The sequence below is a fragment of the Bombus fervidus genome, chromosome 6 (assembly GCF_041682495.2).
Source record: "Bombus fervidus isolate BK054 chromosome 6, iyBomFerv1, whole genome shotgun sequence".
NCBI classification, from domain to species: Eukaryota; Metazoa; Arthropoda; class Insecta; order Hymenoptera; family Apidae; genus Bombus; species Bombus fervidus.
In genome coordinates, this window is record NC_091522.1 from 4940451 (window position 1) to 4961127 (window position 20677).

General features: G+C 35.5%; 4 protein-coding genes across 8 annotated transcripts; 2 read left to right on the forward strand and 2 right to left on the reverse strand.

Annotated features, from left to right (window-relative positions):
- Positions 1 to 1773: 1773 nt before the first annotated feature.
- Pasi2 (Protein pasi2) lies at positions 1774 to 3597 on the reverse strand. The gene is made up of 4 exons (XM_072005576.1): positions 3058 to 3597; positions 2853 to 2982; positions 2397 to 2728; positions 1774 to 2262 (listed from the first exon to the last, which is right to left on the reverse strand). The coding sequence occupies exons 1-4, from the start codon at positions 3253 to 3255 to the stop codon at positions 2161 to 2163; spliced, it is 762 nt and encodes a 253-aa protein (XP_071861677.1). The 5' UTR covers positions 3256 to 3597; the 3' UTR covers positions 1774 to 2160.
- Positions 3598 to 4062: 465 nt separating this feature from the next.
- On the reverse strand, positions 4063 to 5724 carry LOC139988326 (formylglycine-generating enzyme). 2 transcript variants are annotated; one of them, XM_072005574.1, is made up of 5 exons: positions 5546 to 5721; positions 4878 to 5387; positions 4632 to 4803; positions 4379 to 4565; positions 4063 to 4280 (listed from the first exon to the last, which is right to left on the reverse strand). In XM_072005574.1, the coding sequence occupies exons 2-5, from the start codon at positions 5203 to 5205 to the stop codon at positions 4125 to 4127; spliced, it is 843 nt and encodes a 280-aa protein (XP_071861675.1). In that variant the 5' UTR covers positions 5206 to 5387; positions 5546 to 5721; the 3' UTR covers positions 4063 to 4124. The 2 variants fall into 2 exon arrangements, with proteins under 2 accessions (XP_071861675.1, XP_071861674.1); XM_072005573.1 differs by having other exon boundaries at positions 4878 to 5724.
- A 615-nt stretch (positions 5725 to 6339) lies between these two features.
- Meigo (Solute carrier family 35 member B1 homolog meigo) lies at positions 6340 to 8332 on the forward strand. The gene is made up of 2 exons (XM_072005575.1): positions 6340 to 6955; positions 7180 to 8332. Exons 1-2 carry the CDS (start codon positions 6569 to 6571, stop codon positions 7756 to 7758), a joined length of 966 nt encoding a protein of 321 aa, XP_071861676.1. The 5' UTR covers positions 6340 to 6568; the 3' UTR covers positions 7759 to 8332.
- Positions 8333 to 8545: 213 nt separating this feature from the next.
- Positions 8546 to 11729, forward strand: LOC139988323 (sodium/potassium/calcium exchanger 4). Of its 4 annotated transcripts, none has more exons than XM_072005565.1 (6): positions 8546 to 8873; positions 8956 to 9787; positions 10317 to 10539; positions 10655 to 10831; positions 10944 to 11252; positions 11384 to 11729. In XM_072005565.1, exons 2-6 carry the CDS (start codon positions 9101 to 9103, stop codon positions 11716 to 11718), a joined length of 1731 nt encoding a protein of 576 aa, XP_071861666.1. In that variant the 5' UTR covers positions 8546 to 8873; positions 8956 to 9100; the 3' UTR covers positions 11719 to 11729. The 4 variants fall into 4 exon arrangements, with proteins under 4 accessions (XP_071861666.1, XP_071861667.1, XP_071861668.1 ...); XM_072005566.1 differs by having other exon boundaries at positions 8971 to 9787; XM_072005567.1 differs by having other exon boundaries at positions 9027 to 9787.
- Positions 11730 to 20677: the final 8948 nt, after the last annotated feature.

The window sequence follows — 20677 nt, forward strand, 5'->3', positions numbered from 1 at the left end:
TTTATAAACGAGTTATACCGAACCAATCATGCATATGAACATACTACAAACAATCATATTTCTTGCTTCTCCCCCACTTACTTACTTACTTATCTTTTTTCTCTCCCGCCTCCCCTTTCTCTTTTCTCTGTCTCACCACTTCCCATTTCCGATAAAAAATTGGGAAAATCAGTATTAACATGATATATTTATAGAAAATAGGATTCCTGGAAAAACTAGTCGAAAGATACATCAGAATGACATACAAATATTAACTACGACGATAATATTAACAAATATGTTTACACTATGTTGACGCATCAAGAGACAGATGGGTACATATATCAACAGTAGCTTAAATAAATATTTTAGATATCAATATTTACCGAAAATCAGAATCGAGAACAAACCGATTGACATGTATCAACTACATTTTTGACTTTGTGTTACTCTCATGTACCCACTGTTTCCTTAGAAACAGGTGTTTTACCATCTCGAAAGAAAGATTCAAGTTTCGCTAGGAAAATATCGATGTAAAATATAAAGTATATGAAGATCAAGACATGCACACGTCGACATATTTGAATTCATACTTACTTGTATAATTATAATTTCGTATAACGGTTATGTTTTAGATCTTCGCAAATCATCATTTAAGTTCATTCTTGTTCTATTATAAATGAACTGGAAACGCAAGTTTCATGAAACATTGTTATCAAATAATAAATTTTCTCCTACCTACATAAATAAGCATACACATATGTATGTATATATTACACGCATTAGCAGAGAAGAAATTTCCTCTCTGTTATTAGTATGAAATATTTTCCTTTTATCTAATTATATTGCTGTATCAAAATTATTAAACGCAAATGATGACTACATTATTTACACTGAAACTGGGCAACTGGTATTATATTTTAGCACTATATATAATGTAAATAATCTGCAGTGCACATAGCACGTAACAGGCTAAAGTACACGCCAATTTAAACTACATGCGCGTGGATGTACGCGTGCACACAGACTCTGAAATAAAATAAATTGTATGTTGATAAGAAACATATTAAATATGATACACCTGATAATTTGTACAGGAAATGTATATATATATATATATTACTATGTTAACGATTGATTATCGAGATCTCGTTTTTAAATATATTCGATACATATTGGTTTTCTCGTTTTTCTTTTATTCTTTGCAAACACGTATAATATGTATGTGTATACACACGCACACACACACACATATATGTGTAGTAGCAATTAATGGCTTTTATAGAAAATGTGCCTTGCAATTGCCATGTATATATTGACGGCTACATTTGGGGTACTTCTGAAGCTAATCACAGCAATCGGTATATTTCTCTTAAACCTTCTTGGAAGAGCTATTTACTTTGCATATTCACTTTTTCATACGTTGTTACGTATGTATACTGAAACTGAATTAGCTCGATCATCCGCTGACAATTAATTATAATGGAATCACGATTGCACTTTTAATGAAGGATGATCAAAATTTGGGAAAAATTTTTCGTTTCTTTATGTAACTACGTATTTTAGTTCATTTTACTCTATTTGTTGACGTAATATAATTAAAATAATATAATTAACACATGAAACTGTAGCAACTGTGATATAATTCACATATAAAATCGATTAAAAATTAGTTTATCCTTTAAGTGAAGTTCAAATAACGATTTATGTAAAGATAATAAATTATTGAAGATATAAATGGATAATAATAAATAATTGAACATATACTAAAGACAGACTAATAATGAATGTGGGTTTAAAAGTTTATCCAAATTTTATTAGCAAAAGAGTGTTAATTATAACAAAAATTAAATATGGTTACAAATAGTTACTAAGTTAATATTCATACAAGCGTGCGAGTTTCTACTCTTAAGAACTCGTGCTTTATTATAGTTTTGGACGGAATCCCAATGTTATCGGACGGATTAATGTATATATATACGCTTATATATATATATATATATATTACGCTTTGCGCTAAACAAGTATCGTAACACCATGTATGTACGTGTACATATATCCAGCTTCCTCGTCTAGTATCCTTTCCATTTTCATGTAAGGTGTTTATTCATATTGATGAAACGAAAATAATGACACTGTCACAACTTGATGGAATGTAGAGATTATTCAAATTTTCCTGCCTTAATTCGCAGGCAGTGCCGATACCGCGCTATGTGGTGTTGTTGGACGAGAACCAGCGATGGACTGCGTAGTTGATGCATTCAATGATTGCATGGTCCCGATCTAGAATAAAATAAAAATCGTCAAAAAACAAAAACAAATAATTTAGACAAATGATGATAAGATAAAAAATCAACAGTAACAGGAAAGAGGAATGAAAAAAGGTCTTTCCCAGATGTTTAAATAAAGAAACTTACTCTTAAGTGAGCTAAATCTTCTAGTCTTGTAAGATCGCATAATTCCACATATAAAGAATACACTATTAACCATCCATAAGTGGAAAAACAAATGAATGTCATCCACAAAATACACATTGTAATATTATAAGCAAATATCATGTCGTTTACTATACTGAAGAAGATAAAAGCAAGAAATCTGAAGACAGTGAAAGCTGCAAAACTGTAGAGCCATGGTACCATCTTCTTTTCATATTCTTTTCTTAAAGCAGTTATCAACATCACAGATGTTCCAAACACTACCACTCCACCAAGCATAGAGAACAAAGCAAAAACAACAAGAGCGTTACGTACTGAAATGAAATATCAAGGTAAAATTTAAAAAAGCAGTAATGATATATATAAATAAATATTTTTCCTTTCTTTTTATCGAGCTTATATAGACAATCAAATTTTAATGTCCTATATCTTACTAACCATGCCGATTGCCCACATAAACAAATTCATAGGATATTATATAGTATCCATAATGGGTTGAGCCTGGTGCAGCTTCGTAAAGACAATAAAGATCAAATATAGACGTACAAATGGTAAAAATGGCTAAACACTAAAAAAAGAAAAACACTATCTATGTGAATGATAGAATATAAATTTTGTCATTATCAATCAATTACATACCTACCAATGCAAATATAGCTGTAAACATGGCGCCTCTTTGAATATTAAGTAAATGTGAATGCGTTAAAATTGGTTTTTGATACCAACGTGTTTTAACACTACGCATTGATCGTGAAGATTTTAAATTTGCGCTGCTACGTGTAGTAACGTGCGAGTATACCGATGGTGTACCCATGCTAGGAGATTTTTTTCCGTAATTCATTTTACAGTGAATATGATAGTTTCTTTTTCTTACAATTTCTAATAAATGATTAAAACGATGTTTTGAAATTACACCCCGTGTTTTACACTGTGACAGGGAAGGTTAGTTTATAAATATTTGTTTCATTGTTTTCCATGATATCGTCAATTTCTCGTTGCAATATTATTTCGACACATATGAATTTCTTCCGATGATAATTTACTATTATAATTGTTAAAAGTTTCAATCGATTCAGTTATAAACGTGAACACAAGACAACACTTTTAGACAACACCTTTTTGATAATCGTCGTCCATCACAAGCCGACGCCCGAAATTTTAAATGAACTTAACCGAAACAGACCGATGAATGCCGATGATAGTCGAAACGATCCGGAGTAAATAGGGTTATGTTATAACGTTGTGGAAAGAGCTGAAAAACAGGAAGAGGAGTGAGCAATTATTTCAACTTTTAATGGTTAAAAGCTTTCATGTTTCTCTATAGAAAAGAAAGCAAATCATGGATATACGTATAAACAAATTGACTGATTTTGAGAGGAAATTCTTCTCTGACATAATATGTAAGAAAGAAATTGCAAATATTTACAATCTCTATACACGTATGATACTTTTGACGACCGTACACAAATTGCATTGACGAAAACGGCTGCGGGCATTCTCCTTCTCAAACTGTTTTCCAATGATTTTATCTGTACATGCATTGGAAATATAGTACGTGTATTATAATTTCTTGCCATTTTTACAAAAGCTACCTTCTGTTTTTAAACGACACACTATTTGTTCAAGTTAAGAAAGAAAAAACATGATATAATATGAGATGATTAAATAACATTTATTTAAAAAACCGATTAATTCATTTTTCGATTAAAATTAAGCTGACAATGCACATCTAAAACCAAGATTTCCAGCCGTTGTATCTGGAGTATTTTGGCTCCGCGCAGCGCATCTATATCGAAAACAATAGCTCTTGTGACAGAGATAGGAACCGCCTTTTTTCACTTTGTCCGTGCCACGAGAGGGGCCATTCTGGAAATATCTTTTATGTTATAAAAATAATTGCCGATTTTATTTAAAAATAAAGAAAAAACAAATAAAAAAGATAGACGTAAGTAATTCATATATACAGGATTATTAGGCCCGCCTCGTGTTGTGGTTTCGGTCGTCCACCAATCAAATGTCCATTCCCAAACATTTCCTATCATATTATGTAATCCATATTTATTTGGCGGGAATTCTGTAACAGGTGATGTGCTTTCGTATTTATCTTCTTTAGTATTATTACTTGGAAAATCACCTTGCCACGTATTTGCTCTGCAGATTGTTTTAATTTGATGGATTATTTTAATTTTAAATAATTCTTTATACAACTTTATTCACCTGTATTGACCATTTGGAATCAAGTTATTACCCCATGGGTACAGCCTATCTGACAGTCCGCCTCGACAAGCAACTTCCCATTCGGCTTCGGTCGGTAATCTTTTTCCTAACCATTCGCAATAAGCAATAGCGTCGTTCCATGATACATGAACAACGGGATGATCCATTCTATCTGGATTATTTAATTTTATTTCTTTTTACCTCCAACTTATAATTTCGAGCAATCGAAAAAACAGATAAACGTACTCTTAATATCAGAGGTTGGACCCTCTGGATGTTGCCAATTTGCATCTTTTACTTGTAACCACCAAGGAGCTTGAGCAACAACGAGCGTTACGTTTGCTCGAACTTTTTCATCTAACAGACCTTCAAATACGAACGAATCTCCAAATTTTTCAGCTTCTGTCCGATAATTGGTTACGTTGACAAATTTTGAAAAATCACGATTACTCACTTCCATCTTGTCTATATAAAAACTATGTAGGTATATTTGTTGTTTCGGACCTTCGCCATCTGCGACAAACACAGGTTCGTTTGTACCAATCGTGAAAGTGCCCGCCTCTATCTTAGCCATGTTTTTTAAACGATCTATACGATTGACAGTAGTCTTTTCATAAATATGAAGATCATTGGTTGCTGGACAGTAATCTTCTGTTTCTTTCTTATATTGTGTTTTTATGATGGTCGGTCTGCTAAAACTACAACCACCACATTGTAGAGATTCTTTATTTGAATTATCTGTTTTGAAGCATTCCGCTATAGAACATAATGTAATAATTATGCTTGTGAAAATAAACAACACTGTCGACTTTTGGCAAGTTGACCTTATCGAACTTCTCATTTTATGACTTCAGGGTATTGATGCATGCAAAATCGATAAATTGATTAATTGTGATTGTAAGAAACACAAATACCTATGAATTCGAGATTCGATAAATATTGCGACCAAAAATCATCATCTTTCACGAAATACTTCCACTAGAAACTTTTAGTATACTGTAAAGAAATAAACATAAAAGATATATACTATGTGTATAAGTCCATGATAGGATGTGGCAATCGTAGCTTTTGTCGTTGTGGAATAGGTACGCTGCAATAAGCAGCAGAAAATCCCTAGCTGACCTGGGTCAGTTTTTGTTTAACTTTAATAGTTTAGTACGCGATCTTATGTATGAACAAGTGTCGACTCTATATACCGAGGTCTAGGGAAAACCGTCTGAAGATTGAGTCGTGACTAGTTGTAAAAAATTAACGTGGAAGAAAGGTTACATTCCGCGCATGTGAGAAATTCTTTGAATGTCTCAGACAACGACAGATTACTTTACTCATCTCCGTTTGTCTTGAAAGATCGTGGACTTTGTTAAATTTCCATGTTGATTTTTCACAATTAGGCACGATTCAATTTTCGGTTTTCCCTAGTGAGTGTCAAGACTTGTTTATATGATCGTGGCTTAGTATACAGAAATGGATCTAGAGTGTTGTTCATAGATAAATTAATATCGATACGTCGATGTTGACGTGCAAATGCGTAGATAGGCACATAAGTATTTTTTTTTTTTTTTTTTTTGGTATGCACACATTATATTTAACCTAACTTATTAGGTTTATAGCCCATCCTAAAAGATGGTGCTTTGAGAAGAGGATTCTCTATCTTTGTCTAACGAACGCCCGATTTCTATGTTGCTGCTCGCAGTTCTCATGTACACACTCATCTCTCTCATACTTTTATGGCCATTCCCCTTCTGCTTACATATGTGTAATTTACGTGGAACATAACCTATCGTTAAATGCCACGTATTATTTATCTGTCATTTACGTATGCATAGAATGTCTCGAAGATTTTTCTGTTCATCGTGACATCGGCTGATGACTGAAAGAGTAACAGTATAGCAAAATTAATTATTCCAATATATTGACGCTATACTAATATAGCTATAATGGCTTCTTCAAAACGTTTCAAACTTTTGTTTTGCGCTATCGGTATTTTTGTATGTTATTTTCATTTTGGTATGTTGCAAGAGAAGATCACACGAGGACAATATGGAGATGAAAAAAGCAGTGAAAAGTTTACGTATATGTTTACTTTAGTTTTCTTCCAGTGTCTAATTAATTATTTATTTGCTAAGACTAGTTTATTAACAATCATGAAACAGGGCGAGGACACTACTCCGAAAACTTATTACGCAGTCTCTGCCCTCACTTATTTGCTTGCTATGGTATGCAGTAATATGGCATTACAATTTGTTAGTTATCCAACACAAGTGATTGGAAAAGCCGGTAAACCAATTCCGGTAATGATACTCGGTGTACTGCTGGGAAACAAGGTATTTTGTTTTTTTTGTAATTGATGTATCATTCATAGATATATAATCAATTATCTACTCTGTATTATTATTTCAGAAGAATATTTGTGGAACTTGTATTATTATATATATATGTTTGATTTTTTGTTTGTCGCTTTTTGTGATACTTTGTTTTTCACAATTTACAATCATATGTTTGCATATCTTATATATGATTTCTAACAATTAAACACATTATCTTGCAGGTATATCCAGTTAGAAAGTACTTGTTTGTGTTCTTAGTAGTTATTGGTGTAGCTTTGTTTATGTACAAGGATGTCAATCCATTGAAGAAGCATTCTGAAGGACAAACTGCATTTGGAGAATTACTATTATTACTTTCATTAACAATGGATGGTCTAACTAGCGCTGTGCAGGAAAGAATGAGAGCTGAACACAATTCCAAGTCTGGTCATATGATGTTGAATATGAATGGCTGGTCTGCGATCTTTAGCGGCATTGTCATCATAGCCTCTGGAGAACTTGTCGAATTTATTCAGTTTCTACATAGATACCCTTTTATTATATGGCACATAGCTACCTTTTCTGTAGCAGGAGCATTTGGACAATACTTCATATTTCTCACCGTTGCGGAATTCGGTCCATTGCCGTGCTCCATTATAACTACAACTAGAAAATTCTTTACAGTCTTAGGTTCAATACTTATCTTTGGTAATAGTTTGATCTTTAGGCAATGGTTGGGCACGTTTATAGTATTTGCGGGATTGTTTCTAGATGCTATGTATGGTAAAGACAAGTCTACTAGAAAAGATGTAACGAAGTAGCAAACGAATGTGAGTACGTTATCTGAGAGATCCTGATTCTTTAAATAGAAAATGATCTTGAATTCTGAGACTTTATATTCGTCACGTTATGATGAAATACGAGTTTAGGAACATTACACAGTAGACAAAAATGTGTGTACCGTGGCTTCCTGGTTTCGCTCATTGTACGGTTTTGTACTTATGAATGAAATATTTCGAATGAACGTTCGATAGATTTTGATATACTATACCTTTACGAATATGTACACATATATTCGTTTCTATGGACATGTATATTATACATGTATGTTTGATGCGCGCAGTATGTTTTAGGGTTCGTATGTATATATGCGTTATGCCGACCGACATAACATGATGCATTTGCACGCATAGCGTTTCACGTATGTATTTCTTTCGTTTTGTCTCCTTCCATCAATCTCATTCAATTACTTGTAATTTTTACAAATTCTTTTTACTAATCATATCATTCGTAAACGCCATTTACCGGGGAAAAAATACGATCAGTATCGTGATTATTAGTGTACGTGATAAAAAAGAAATCGATTATAAAATAATAAACAAATGCAATCATTTGATATACGATTTAGTATATTTATTCTCCCTAGTCGTATGTATAATTAATCATTTTACTGTCATTTCTGACTGAAATATTTTTGCCAATTTATATAGAGAGCAATATGCATATCTTTACATATGTATATGTAAGTCGATGTGGCGAGGTAAGTAAACCTTAGTTAAAAAATGTTTAGTTTAATTAAAGAAGCTAACTACTTGGTAATGTAACTACTTCGCGCATAGCTAAGCGTATAAAGTGGTTTTAAAATCGGATTTCGTTACTGTTATCGATACTGACGACAACGTCAACGATGGTTAAATAGATAATAACGGCGTTTGAATGAGCTTTAGGAAGGGAGCGTAATCAGTTGAACGTAATATAACATAAATGCGCAGACTACTTTTCAAAAAGTAGTATTGAGAAACAATATACATAGATCGTAAGAGAACATTTGAAGAGTACATGAAAGACGAGATGAATATATGGTTGTTAAAAAGTTACGCGTGTATCACTGTGCTATCGATATGGTCTCCAGTCTCTTACGCGCTACTTGGAAACGGTAAGTGGTAAATTTACAATTAGAGTAGTTAATTTGATGCATACATATAGTTGTCAATTTGATCGATATACGCGTATAATAGTATACGTTTAAATAGTTTTTTTCTTCGCAACATTCGTCTGTTTGCCTTCTTTACGAACATCGAATCATCAGCGGAACTGGATAGCGCGTAATTCAAAGGGGGAACGATAGAAGAGAGGAATTTTCTGAAAATATCAATTGTCTCGATGTACGCTCAAGTAATTGGCGCGCTCAAATATTCAAAGAGGCATGCGCGTATCAATTCTAGATTAAGGTTTTCAGAGAATTTTACACAACTATATTGTTTGTTATTTCCATTTAAAATATATCTTTTACCTGGAGAAAGAGAAAGAAATGTTTCGCTTGTAGAAACGTTCTCGATTTACTTGCCGAATGGAATCGCCGAAGCACGTGACATAAATCAACCGTTGCTGTCTATTAAAAATAAGGTGGTAGCGAAGCAAGCAACGAGAAGCGATGGACAAGAATCATTCGTATCTTTTAGGATCGAAGAAAAGGAAGAAGAGAAAGAAATTAACTGCACGGATCGTTCTATATTTGATTTTCCCGAGGATTTGTTCACGTACAAAGAACGTCGTCACGGAGCCGTAGTGTTGCATACCTTTCTCGGATTATATTGTTTTCTATTGACAGCATTCGTTTGCCATGATTATCTATTACCAGCTATAGATTGCATATGCGTCAGTATGAACATAAGCACCGATGTTGCTGGAGCGACGTTCCTTGCTATGAGCAGTTCCTTCCCCGAATTATTCGTTAATATAATTGGAACGTTCCTAACCGAGTCGGATCTTGGTGTTGGTACTGTTGTCGGTAGCGCCGTATTTGACACGTTTGCAACTCCGGCCTGCGGAGCGTTAACGACTCTTTGCGTAAGTATACGCACATATTTAAAAATACACATATAGTTGAGAAGTGTCGTTAGATGATTACAAAAATGAATGATAATTAAAAATAAAATGACCCGCTATATGGATAGCAATCTAATATTAACATTTATCACACGATTTACAGGCGATTGATTGATTACTGCATATCTATATCTTATATATATACATACATATAATGTGCGTATACATATACGAAAATAATTTTTGACGAATTCACTGGCAAATCAATTATCTCAGCTATTTAATTTTCTTATAACGATACAGACTTTTTAGATAAAATATGATAAGCATTCTCTTTAACTATGTATATTTAGATCGATCGTATCGAATACCTATCTCTTTTACTTATCTTCCATTGACCTTGTTAGCGTTACATGATTAGTTTTTTCTTGATTATCTTTTTTGTTTCCTATTCACGTGTATCTCTATCCTTGAAGTTTGAAGAATTGAAAGGAAGTAGTTGTTTCAAAAAACGCAATTTCTAATTCGTCTTTTATTCTTTTCGACTCAGGCGATACCGTTAGAATGGCGAATATTGTCACGAGACTGTGCAATGTACGTGGTATCTATTGGAGCATTGGTAGCAATAATGTGGGATCGTCGGATTCATTGGTACGAAGCCATGATTTTGTTAATGTTGTTCTGCATTTACCTAATCTTGCTCTTTTGTGGCAAAGGTATTTGGCAGTGTTGCGGTAAAATCGTTCCTTTTAATTCTAAAGCCGCGCCAAAGTGTAAGTAACATTCTCTTTCTCAACTAATTTCCTTTGCTTGTTTGTCTGTTTTGAGAAAATATTGCGAGTCGAGTAAGATAGATATTAAGTAACAATTCGTTGCGATTAATTATAGCGTCTAACGTTGAAGAGAAGTTGCCTCGTAGTGGCTCCTATAAACTGCGCTCTCCAGATGATGTCGTTGCAGTTAATCCTAGTAAAAACGTGGATATTAAAACATTGGAAAGCCAACAGCGTGATCTCAAAAATGTTCTAGAAAATTTTGACAAATCGCTGGAACGTTCTGTTTCTGGTATGTATGTACATATGTATCTGTGTATATGTATTGTATATGAATATTGTGAAGAGGATGAGAAGCATAAGCATATTGTATGTATGTATCGTTTCTGTATATTTATTTGCAGAATATTTATTTACTTGGCCAAGGGAACGAACTATGATTGCAAAATGTTGGTTTATGTTTGGTTGGCCATTGAAATTTTTGCTATATGTAACGATACCAGATGTCCGGATCGAACGATTGAAACACTGGTATCCATTGACATTCATTATGTGTGTGATTTGGATCGGAATATCTTCTTATTTAGTTTCTTGGATGACGACGGTTGTCGGTGATACAATAAATATCCCGGATTCCATTATGGGTCTTACATTTTTAGCCGCTGGTGGAAATATGCCGGAGCTTGCGTCCATCGTGATTTTAGCCAGACAAGGTAAGCTTAATTTTTTTTTATTTCTTTTGTATCAAAATTTCTTGTTTATTTTGTTGTTACATTTGTTACATTTTGATGAATCAAATCACTGATCAGCGATATGAAATATTGAATGTTTCATATACATCTAGGGGACGGAAATATGGCGATGAGCAATACGTTGGGGGCAAATATTCTCGACATTTTACTTTGCTTGGGCTTACCGTGGACAATAAGTTGTCTAATGAAAGGAAGAGACGTGGAGATCGTATCAGGAGCTATATCCTACAGCGTACTTACAACAGTTGTTTGCATAGTAGTTCTTTATACAGTTATAGCATGTTTCAATTTTAAATTAAACAAAAAGGTAGGAATCATATGTCTAGTGTTATACACAATATTTTTAATATTTGCCATTCTCGTAGAATTAAACATTTTCTTCTTTGTAAATTTACCAATGTGTCCTCATATCGATGAATTATATTGATTAATTTCGTATATTCTGCACAGTTCGTATAATTTGTTTGCCCATTCTCTGTCCTATCAAATTATAATCGTTAAATTTGTTTATCATCTTATTCATCTCGTTAATCTGAGCAATCTTGGCAATTTCGACAATCCCGATAATCTCCTTAATCTTGTTGATATAGAAACACAAACAATTTTCTGAAACTGAAAGTATCTTCTATATATTATCCAGTGTTGCTTCTTTCACGACTATCAATGATTTTGTATGTTTCTCAATACTCACTTAGATGATCGAAATTTGTTAATGGTGATGCTTAAAAATCGAAGCTGCGACAGGCAGCTGCGAATATCAATAAAAAATAAAACAAGAGAAGGTCTGTACAAACGAATTAGAAATGATTAACAACAATTATATGTGGTGATAAAAATATTTTCGAGAATCAACGAGTGACTCTGTTTTTATTCTTTTTTTTTTCAAATTACGATGAGCGCAAAATGGAGAGCAGCAAGCATAATCTGTATAACAGCGTTGCGAATACTACTGCTCCACCTTCAGGCCGTTTTTATGAGCCACAGCTCGCTTACCGTTCAACGGAAGTAGATGACGTTACCATATGTAAGTTATACACAGTATATACATTATATATAATATACATAAATTCTTTAAGTACAAAAGTTCCAAAAAATCAATGGACCTTAAACAAAGAATGTGAATAATAAGGGAAAGATGAGGAGTGGCATAGTAATTATTGAAGTTAATAAGGTGATTGGAATCACTTTAAGTTTATAGAAACACGATACAAGCAACTTAGTTGGCACGAAGAAAGTATCGTTGTACATGCAATTGTTTTCTATAGTGTTCGGATCAGAGTTTTCTCCATTTATGATGTGCATGGAGATACATAGTTGAAGTGAGCCTAGAGCCTCTCGCCGCAGACGATTTTTGAGGCATTGCTGACGAGCGAGAGGGGCAGGAAGGCCGTAGCCTCCTTCTGCGAGCTAGTTATGTTGCGGAAGGAGGCAGCGGAGCGGGTGAGGGAGCGGGATTCCCATCCCGAGAGGATCGGCCGACGAGGGCGCAGCTCCTCCGATGGGGGTTGAAATTAGGTGCTGGACTCTCCAGCACCCGGGGATCACCAAGCAGTCCGGTTGGGGATCCGGACGGCCCCCGGGGATGGGACGCGACGTGACATGGCAGCACACCGCGCCATTTGCGGATAGATTGTTGTGCGCAGGGGGGCCTGGTGTGTCGCCTCAGCGGTTCCCTGGTACCCCTCGATCGCAAGAGGGACAGTCATCGTGGAGGTTTTGGTCGGTTGGAGTCCGACATTGCCACGCCGCTCTTTCCCCTAGAAGCGGCGGGTGTCCGTGCGGATTTCCTCTACAAAAAAAAAAAAAAAAAAAAAAGGGGGAAGAATTTGGAGTGGAGCGCTTAGAAAAGCATAATTGGAAAGAAAAGAATGAATTTCATGGGAATAGAAGAAGGTAGAAGTAGAAATAGTGATTGTATAGTGATAGGGAGAGGATGTAAGTGAGGGAGAGGAAGAGAAGGGTAGACATGGGGAAGATAGCTTTAATTTTGCAGGGGATTTTGTTCTGGTTATGAGATCTTGTTTTCCGGATTAGGATGCTTGGTGATGTAATTGGCAGTAAAATCTGTTATTGAGTTTAGATACCTCTGAAGTCTGTCGAGGAATGTTTTGAGAAATGAGGAAGAGATATAGTTGCCATTTCATCGGCAAAAAGAGCAATGGCACATGGTTCTACATACGTATAGTTCATGTATATACCGAGAAGTACTAGGCCGCGAATGGAGCCCTGCGGCACCTCGTCTGGGATTGGATGTTTACTTAAAGCATAACCACGATGGAAGACGTAGAGAGACTGGTTACTGAGATACGATTTAATGAGTGGGAGTTAAATGGATGCTCGGAGATGGAACTCGTAAAGAAGAGCATCGTGTCAAACAGTATCAATGGGTTTGGCGAGGTCTAGAAGAATGAGTTGATTTAATAGTGTTGATGAGCTATGTATTGATTGGTCTCAAGAACTTTCTGGATGGTGGAATGTCTACTGTGGAAACAAAATTGCTACTCCTAAAGTGAATCACATATGCACTTCTCGAAGAGTATACAATATCAAGAGACTCGGACGTTGAAAAGGCGGCGTGGCTTTCTATCAACTTCACTGATGTTAGTGCTAGGAGGGAAATTAACATTACACATTATAAATTTTCTGTTTTCTGCACCAGAAGACGGATTAAGGTTTTTTTCTCTCAACTCTTCCATTATTTTCTCGATAAGAATACCGGAGAGTTCTTTTAGCACAAGTGCTTGGAAGTGTTCATCCTTTTTAGGGGGTGCTTTAACTTGTTACAAGATTTAATATTATCAAATTGTAGACGAATTCCTTTTACAAGAAATTTGATAACGAATGTCTTGTCGGAGCCGATAATTCTTTTTCGAACTGGACGATGCTACATGAGAAGTTTGAAATGTGGAGATTGATAGGAGTAACAGTGTTTGGGAACAATGAAGAGCCGCTAGCGACAGTGGTGGAAGACATGGAAGCTCGTGCTAGAAGCAAATGAATTGGCGGGAACCTCTTCGTCCATGGCAGATGTGTAAAAGATGTAAAGCTTCAAATGTACAAAGCACTCGCCTGGTTTTCGTCATTCGTCGGAGAACAATTGAGGGTTCTATAAATTAAACCCTCTCTCTTACTGCGTTGTAGATTAGCAGGCCCCAACGGTTTTGCGGTTACGACATTTAGGATATATGCGAGCATTTTTTGTAGAATTGTCAACGCGGGCGAACAAATAAGATTTTCCTATACGTGTTCTAACATCTTGAGCAAACCGTGACGCTATGGAAAAATCGTAGCGCATTTATATAAAGTACAGATTATATTTCCTTGAAGTTCGCTTACAAATGTGTCAATAATTTCATCTGATTGTAGGATTTATAGGATAGGATTTATGGGAGCAATTTTAGAAGTGCTTGGGACGCAGGCAATGGAAAGGATTTTGAACTTATTATTATTGCAATTGGGACTACTGGAAGCTAGACTCGAGGCTTGAGATGGGAAAGTGAGGGTGTCGGGGGGGAGGGGTGTCGATTTGATGCACTTTGCAATATCGCCGCCACAGAAGTTCACACAGATGGCTAGCAAAGTCATCGTTCTCTTCGCATCCAGTTCTTTCTCTGCCACCTATTTAACTTCCATCTATATGTATTAGTTGAAGTATATAAGAACTACCCAAAGCAAAAAATATATAAGTCCAGCCCAACGCAACGATCGTCTTATCCAAAGGCAAGCAGATTTGATTAAGAAATGGGTTAATCATGTTTACATATTGTTTACATTTGACGCGGTTAATGGGACATCGAAATTGTTCGGTCCCTGTGCTTCTGAGTTATAAAATTATATCAGCAATAATCAACAGCTTTTGACGTTTGTGGCACTGTTTACTACTATGTAAAGGACTATTCTCTCGCAACCAAATAAATAACAGCTGCTTCTTTTAAGGCGATTAGGCTATATAAATTCTATTTTATTATGGCCATTATTTTTACAGAAAACGTAACAAAATAAAAGTTAAAATACGAAAAAATAAAAAACAGAGCAAAACAAAATAAAAAACATGAAAGAAGAAAAAAATAAAAGAAACGAAACGAAAAAGAATTTGAAGAAAGAACCTGGCTCTAAAAACGCAACTAAATTCTTCGAATGCACTAGGAAAACTATTACCTGCAGGTAACTTGAAGCATTGTTGAGACGAAAAATTAAACATATACAAAACATATGCGGTTGGGGGCATTTGATTCACAGCTCCAAAATGGTTGCCAACTACGTGCTTCTATCTATAGCCAGCGACTCCATTCATTGAACGAATCATGGTTAGAAGTTATGTAGTATGGCGACAAATTAATAATTTTTTGTTCCCTAAAGCAAGGTTTAGCTACATCATGGAGAGTTGTCGCCTTCATCGATTCAGAGCATAAAACAGAATTTCACGAACTATTCCTAACTTTTCGAATCTCCAGATTTAGGATATTTTCTGGCTCACTGGTGGGACCTATGGTCCAATGAAATATAAAATCATAAGATAATGGACAAAGAACGACGAAGGATGGTTGTTTAATCAGGTGGCAACGAGGTGTTGTCTTCTGCGTAACGGTAAACGGACATAGATCGAATTGTGTGTTTAAATGCAACTGATTATTCAGACGTAGAACACGTTCTGACATGCTTGCCAAACGCCGTCTGTCGCATATCGCATGCGGAAAACGAAACAAGCTGGCATTGCGACACAATATTTAGTATCGGTGTGTAACGCGCAACGTGTCAAATGTACGTAAAACACTCATAAAGTCAAGATCTCACTTCGACGGAGAAAACGCGATGTGCAACATACGGCGTGCAAAACGCCCGTGTAGTCTTAGCGTAAGAGTAATGAAGCGTCTTGAATTAATGACAGTGTAGCGCAGTTTAAATTGTACAATTATGAAATATATATATATGTAGAATATTGTGGAATTTATTTTGTACAATATTTTTGGTAATTGTTTACCTCAATGGATACCAGCCTATGATCTTGATCTTCACATATGTTAAAGAAATGATTCTGAGTAACTTTTCTTAATAATTTAATTGGCTGCCTCGTGCAGTTTTCAAGATATTTACAAAAAACTATTAATACTACTTCATTGAATCTTGGTTACACGTATACGTCCATAGCAGCATATGCGTCAGTATATCATGCATGCTATACTGACAGCATGGGTGATAATCAGCTTCTTCACAACGGCTGGATTGATCAGTATGTATTTTCATTTTCCGGGGATAAGGGTTGATGTAGATTTTAATAGCGGCTATTAATGCATGTGATATTTGTGCGTTCAAAAGATTTTTTTTGTATTGCTTGTCCTTCGTTCCGAACAACCTATTCCACTTACTGTTTACAGTAAAAAAAAAAAAAAAAAAAAAAAAAAAAAAAAAAAAAAAAAAAAAAAAAAAAAAAAAAAAAAAAAAAAAAAAAAAACTGTTTACAGTAGAGAGAACCTCAGCATCAGTTGTTTGAAAAAGTTCGCCCGTTATAAAGATTGTTTGCAAGCCACCGTAATGTAGTATAGATAAGATTCGATATAGTAGTAACAATAGCTTTTTGCAAATATGTCGCAAATTGTAGACAACCATCGATTAAATTATTAAGAAAAATTATTCAGAATCATACAACGTGTATGAAAATCAAGATCATCGGCATGGTGTTTCTAAAGATAAATAATTACCATACATTTAATAATAATTTATTTTTGTACGTGAGGTATGTAAATTAATTTCATGACAAAAAATAATTAGGCAATGAATCAAGCAATGGATTAATTTAATTGACACATCATTGTGTACGCATTGCGATAAAACGCTCAAATGCACATACAACTCATACACGTATATGATACCAACAAATACATGTATAAATGCATATACGTGCGTAAAAAGGTGGATTGTACGAGTAGTAACTTATCCATTTCAGCTTATTAGCCCAGAAATTGGACTTAGTTATATAGATTACAATATATATGTCGGGTTAAGGTTATGATTAAGGGTAGGGACGTGTAATGAATCTTCTCTGGAATTAGCCATCGTTGTTATGCAATCGAGGTAATGTTGATTGGCACAAGTGTGAGTATTAAAAAATCGACAAGTAACCGCGGTGATTAGACACTAGTGACAATGGTCTTAGGTTCGATAACGAATCCGCGGTCAACGGGATAACAAATATACTCTCTTCCAAAGTCTAAGTCAAACTCGTAGTTAAAAGCGTGAAGTATCCACTGATCGTAAAGACGTTGTTTTTCTTGCTGACGAGATCGTATCCGTCGCGGTGATGCTGCAGAGGAAAATTATGATAGGGTGTGTCTAAGGGCACGAGATCATCGGATTCGTCGAGGAAAGCCTCCGCTCGGAAAGTGAGGGAAATGAACGTTGCTGTTAATTGGTTAATTTCTATGTTGGTGGTTAGAAAAAGATGTTAGCCGCCCTTGAGAGAAAGTTGCTAACGGGAAGCGTCGTACGTGAGGAAAGCAGATCTTCCGTACCTTCCCGTAGTAGGTGACAGATTTACGGACTGTTAGGATAAAGACTGTTTGTCAATTTGAAGGATCTTAGTTAACTAAATCCTAAGATTTATAGCGGGTCCTCAGGCTAGCTGAACATATACTGTGAATGATACATCGACATCTGGCAATCATCTTGCCCGAAGAATAGGGTCTGTGTATGGCGAGCCACGGGGCAGAGACCGTTGGAATGTTTACTGTCAGGTGTCGGTACAACTATTTCTTTTTAAGGAGAGCTATGCAATTCTATACCTCTGTTAGGTAAAACGTTCATCCTGTGACCGCGGCTACGTTCGGCGACTAGTTGTCGCCTTGAGCCCAGGCTCATTATCGCAAATCTCAGACAATTGCTTGCTTATAAGTTAAAGTGTTACGGATATTCCTAAGAATTCCAAAGAGAAGGCCCGGTGTATTTTCATCTCCATTATCTTAGTTTCGGTTTTTAGTTTTAGTTTCTTAGAGCAAATTCATCGTATAATTCACAAAATCAACCAAGACTTAGAAGAGAAAAAATATTGCACTGCGGTATTTCTAGACATTCAACAGACATTCGACAAAGTATGGCATGAAGGACTATTGTTCAAATTAAAGAAAACCCTACCACACACCTACTACTCTATCCTAAAATCCTATCTAACCAATAGACAATTCATGGTAAAACACTTAGACGTTATAACCTCAATATTTCCTATATAAACTGGCACACTCCAAGGCAGTGTCCTCGGACCTCTGCTGTTCAACATCTACACTGCAGACTTACCAACTTCGACAGATATAACCATAGCGACATTTGCTGACGATACAGCCTTATTAGCGTCACACTCAGACCCGACAATTGCCTCCTCTACTCTCTAGCGAGGCCTCGACTCTATGGAAGAGTGGTTCCACAAATGGCGCTTCAAAGTCAACGAAAACAAATCTAGCCACATAACTTTCACGCTACGAAAACAAACTTGCCCACAGGTGACGATAAACAACATACCTACTCCAGATAAAGAGTCAGTCAGATATCTGGGCATGACTCTGGACAGAAGATTGACATGGAAACAACATATCTTAGATAAAGCCAAATAACTCAAAGCAAAATTTTAAAAATTCTACTGGCTCATCGGCCAACGTTCCAACTTTTTTTTTTTTTTTTTTTATTGATTATTTGTTAAAATTTTTACAATTTGTCCAGAAGGACATTTGGTAAAATATTATAGCTTAAAGAATAAAAATATAGCATGTGGATGGTTACCCCCAGCGGGGTTCCATCTTCTAGGTCTCCTATTGCATCTCTATTTCAAGGTCTGCGGGATGCTTCCTCTTCAGTCTTCTCTCTATTTTGGTTTTATTTGTTTCAACAACCAGCTGGTTTGGATGTGCTGCAAGTCTTTCTTTGTACTTTTTTGCGTATCTAGCGATTTCCTCTTTGACTGTTGGAATTTTTAGATCTTTTCGTAGGTCTTCATTTCTGACGTACCATGGAGCGTTAACTATCGTCCTTAAAATTTTTGCTTGCTCTATTTCTATTTTGCTTATGTGACTCATTGCTGTCGTCCCCCATAGTGGGACTCCGTATGTCCAGATTGGTTTGATTATTGTTTTGTATATATTTAGTTTATTCATTATGCTTAATTTAGATTTTCTATTGATTAACCAGTACATCTGCTTCCTTTTTGCACTTATTCTGTTTATTATTGATTTTATATGGTGCTTCCATGTAAGGTGTGTGTCTAAATGTATTCCTAGATATTTGACTTGCTTTGTTTGTGCTATGTGGGCGCCGTTCAGTTGGATGTCTGGTGTTTTTCCTTTTCTAAGTGTAAATGTTATGTGGTTGCACTTGCTGGTGTTCGCTTTTATTTGTTTGTTTTGCAGCCATTTTTCTATTTTTGTAGTGTGTTCTTGTAGTAGTGCGGCGGCCGTTTCTACATTGCATGCCTCACTAGTATGGCCGTATCGTCCGCAAACGTCAGTGTTTTACTGTTGACAGTTGTTGGTATATCTGCCGTGTATAGTGTGTATAATATTGGTCCTAAGACACTTCCTTGCGGTACTCCTGCCTTGATGTCCTTAATTTCAGAGTATGCATCATTTATTTTTACTACAAAGGTTCTGTTGTTTAAGTAAGATTTGAGTGGTTTGTAGATTTGTTCTGGAAATTGCTTTTTGATTGTTTGAAGAAGTTTTTCATGGTTAACTTTGTCGAATGCTTTTTCGATATCCATAAAGAGTGCTGTGCAGTATTGTTTTGTTTCAAGCGACTGTAAGATTTCATTGACGAGTCTATGCATTTGTTCTATTGTGGAGTGTTTATTCCTGAATCCAAATTGATGGTTCGGTATTAGTTTTTCTTTTTCTATTGTTGGTTTTAAGCGGTTATATATTATTTTCTCTAATAACTTGTAAAACGCAGGTAGTAATGATATCGGCCTGTAGGATGCAGTTAGATGTGGGTTTCTGTTTGGTTTGGGTAACATTACTATCTGTGCTATTTTCCATAGTGTAGGAAAGTACTGTATTCTTAGAATTGCGTTAAATATTATCGTTGTTAGTCTTATTGCCTTTGGGGGAAGGTTTTTTAAGATTTTCCCATTGATCAAGTCAAATCCTGGTGCTTTACTTGTCTTTGTTGCCTCAATTAAGTTTGTAACTCCTTGTGCTGTTGTGCGGAGTATGGTGCAGCGTTTATCAGTTGTGTTGCTGACACTTTTCACTTCTTGATTCGATGAATTTTGAGAATTCGTTATTATGATGTTCCCTTATTTTATTCTTTAATTCCTTTGCAAGTTTATTTAGGTTTTTCTTGTTTTCTCGTGTTCTCTGTTTTTGCCATTTTGCTTTTGCTTTTCTTTTTTCCCTGATTTTGCCTAG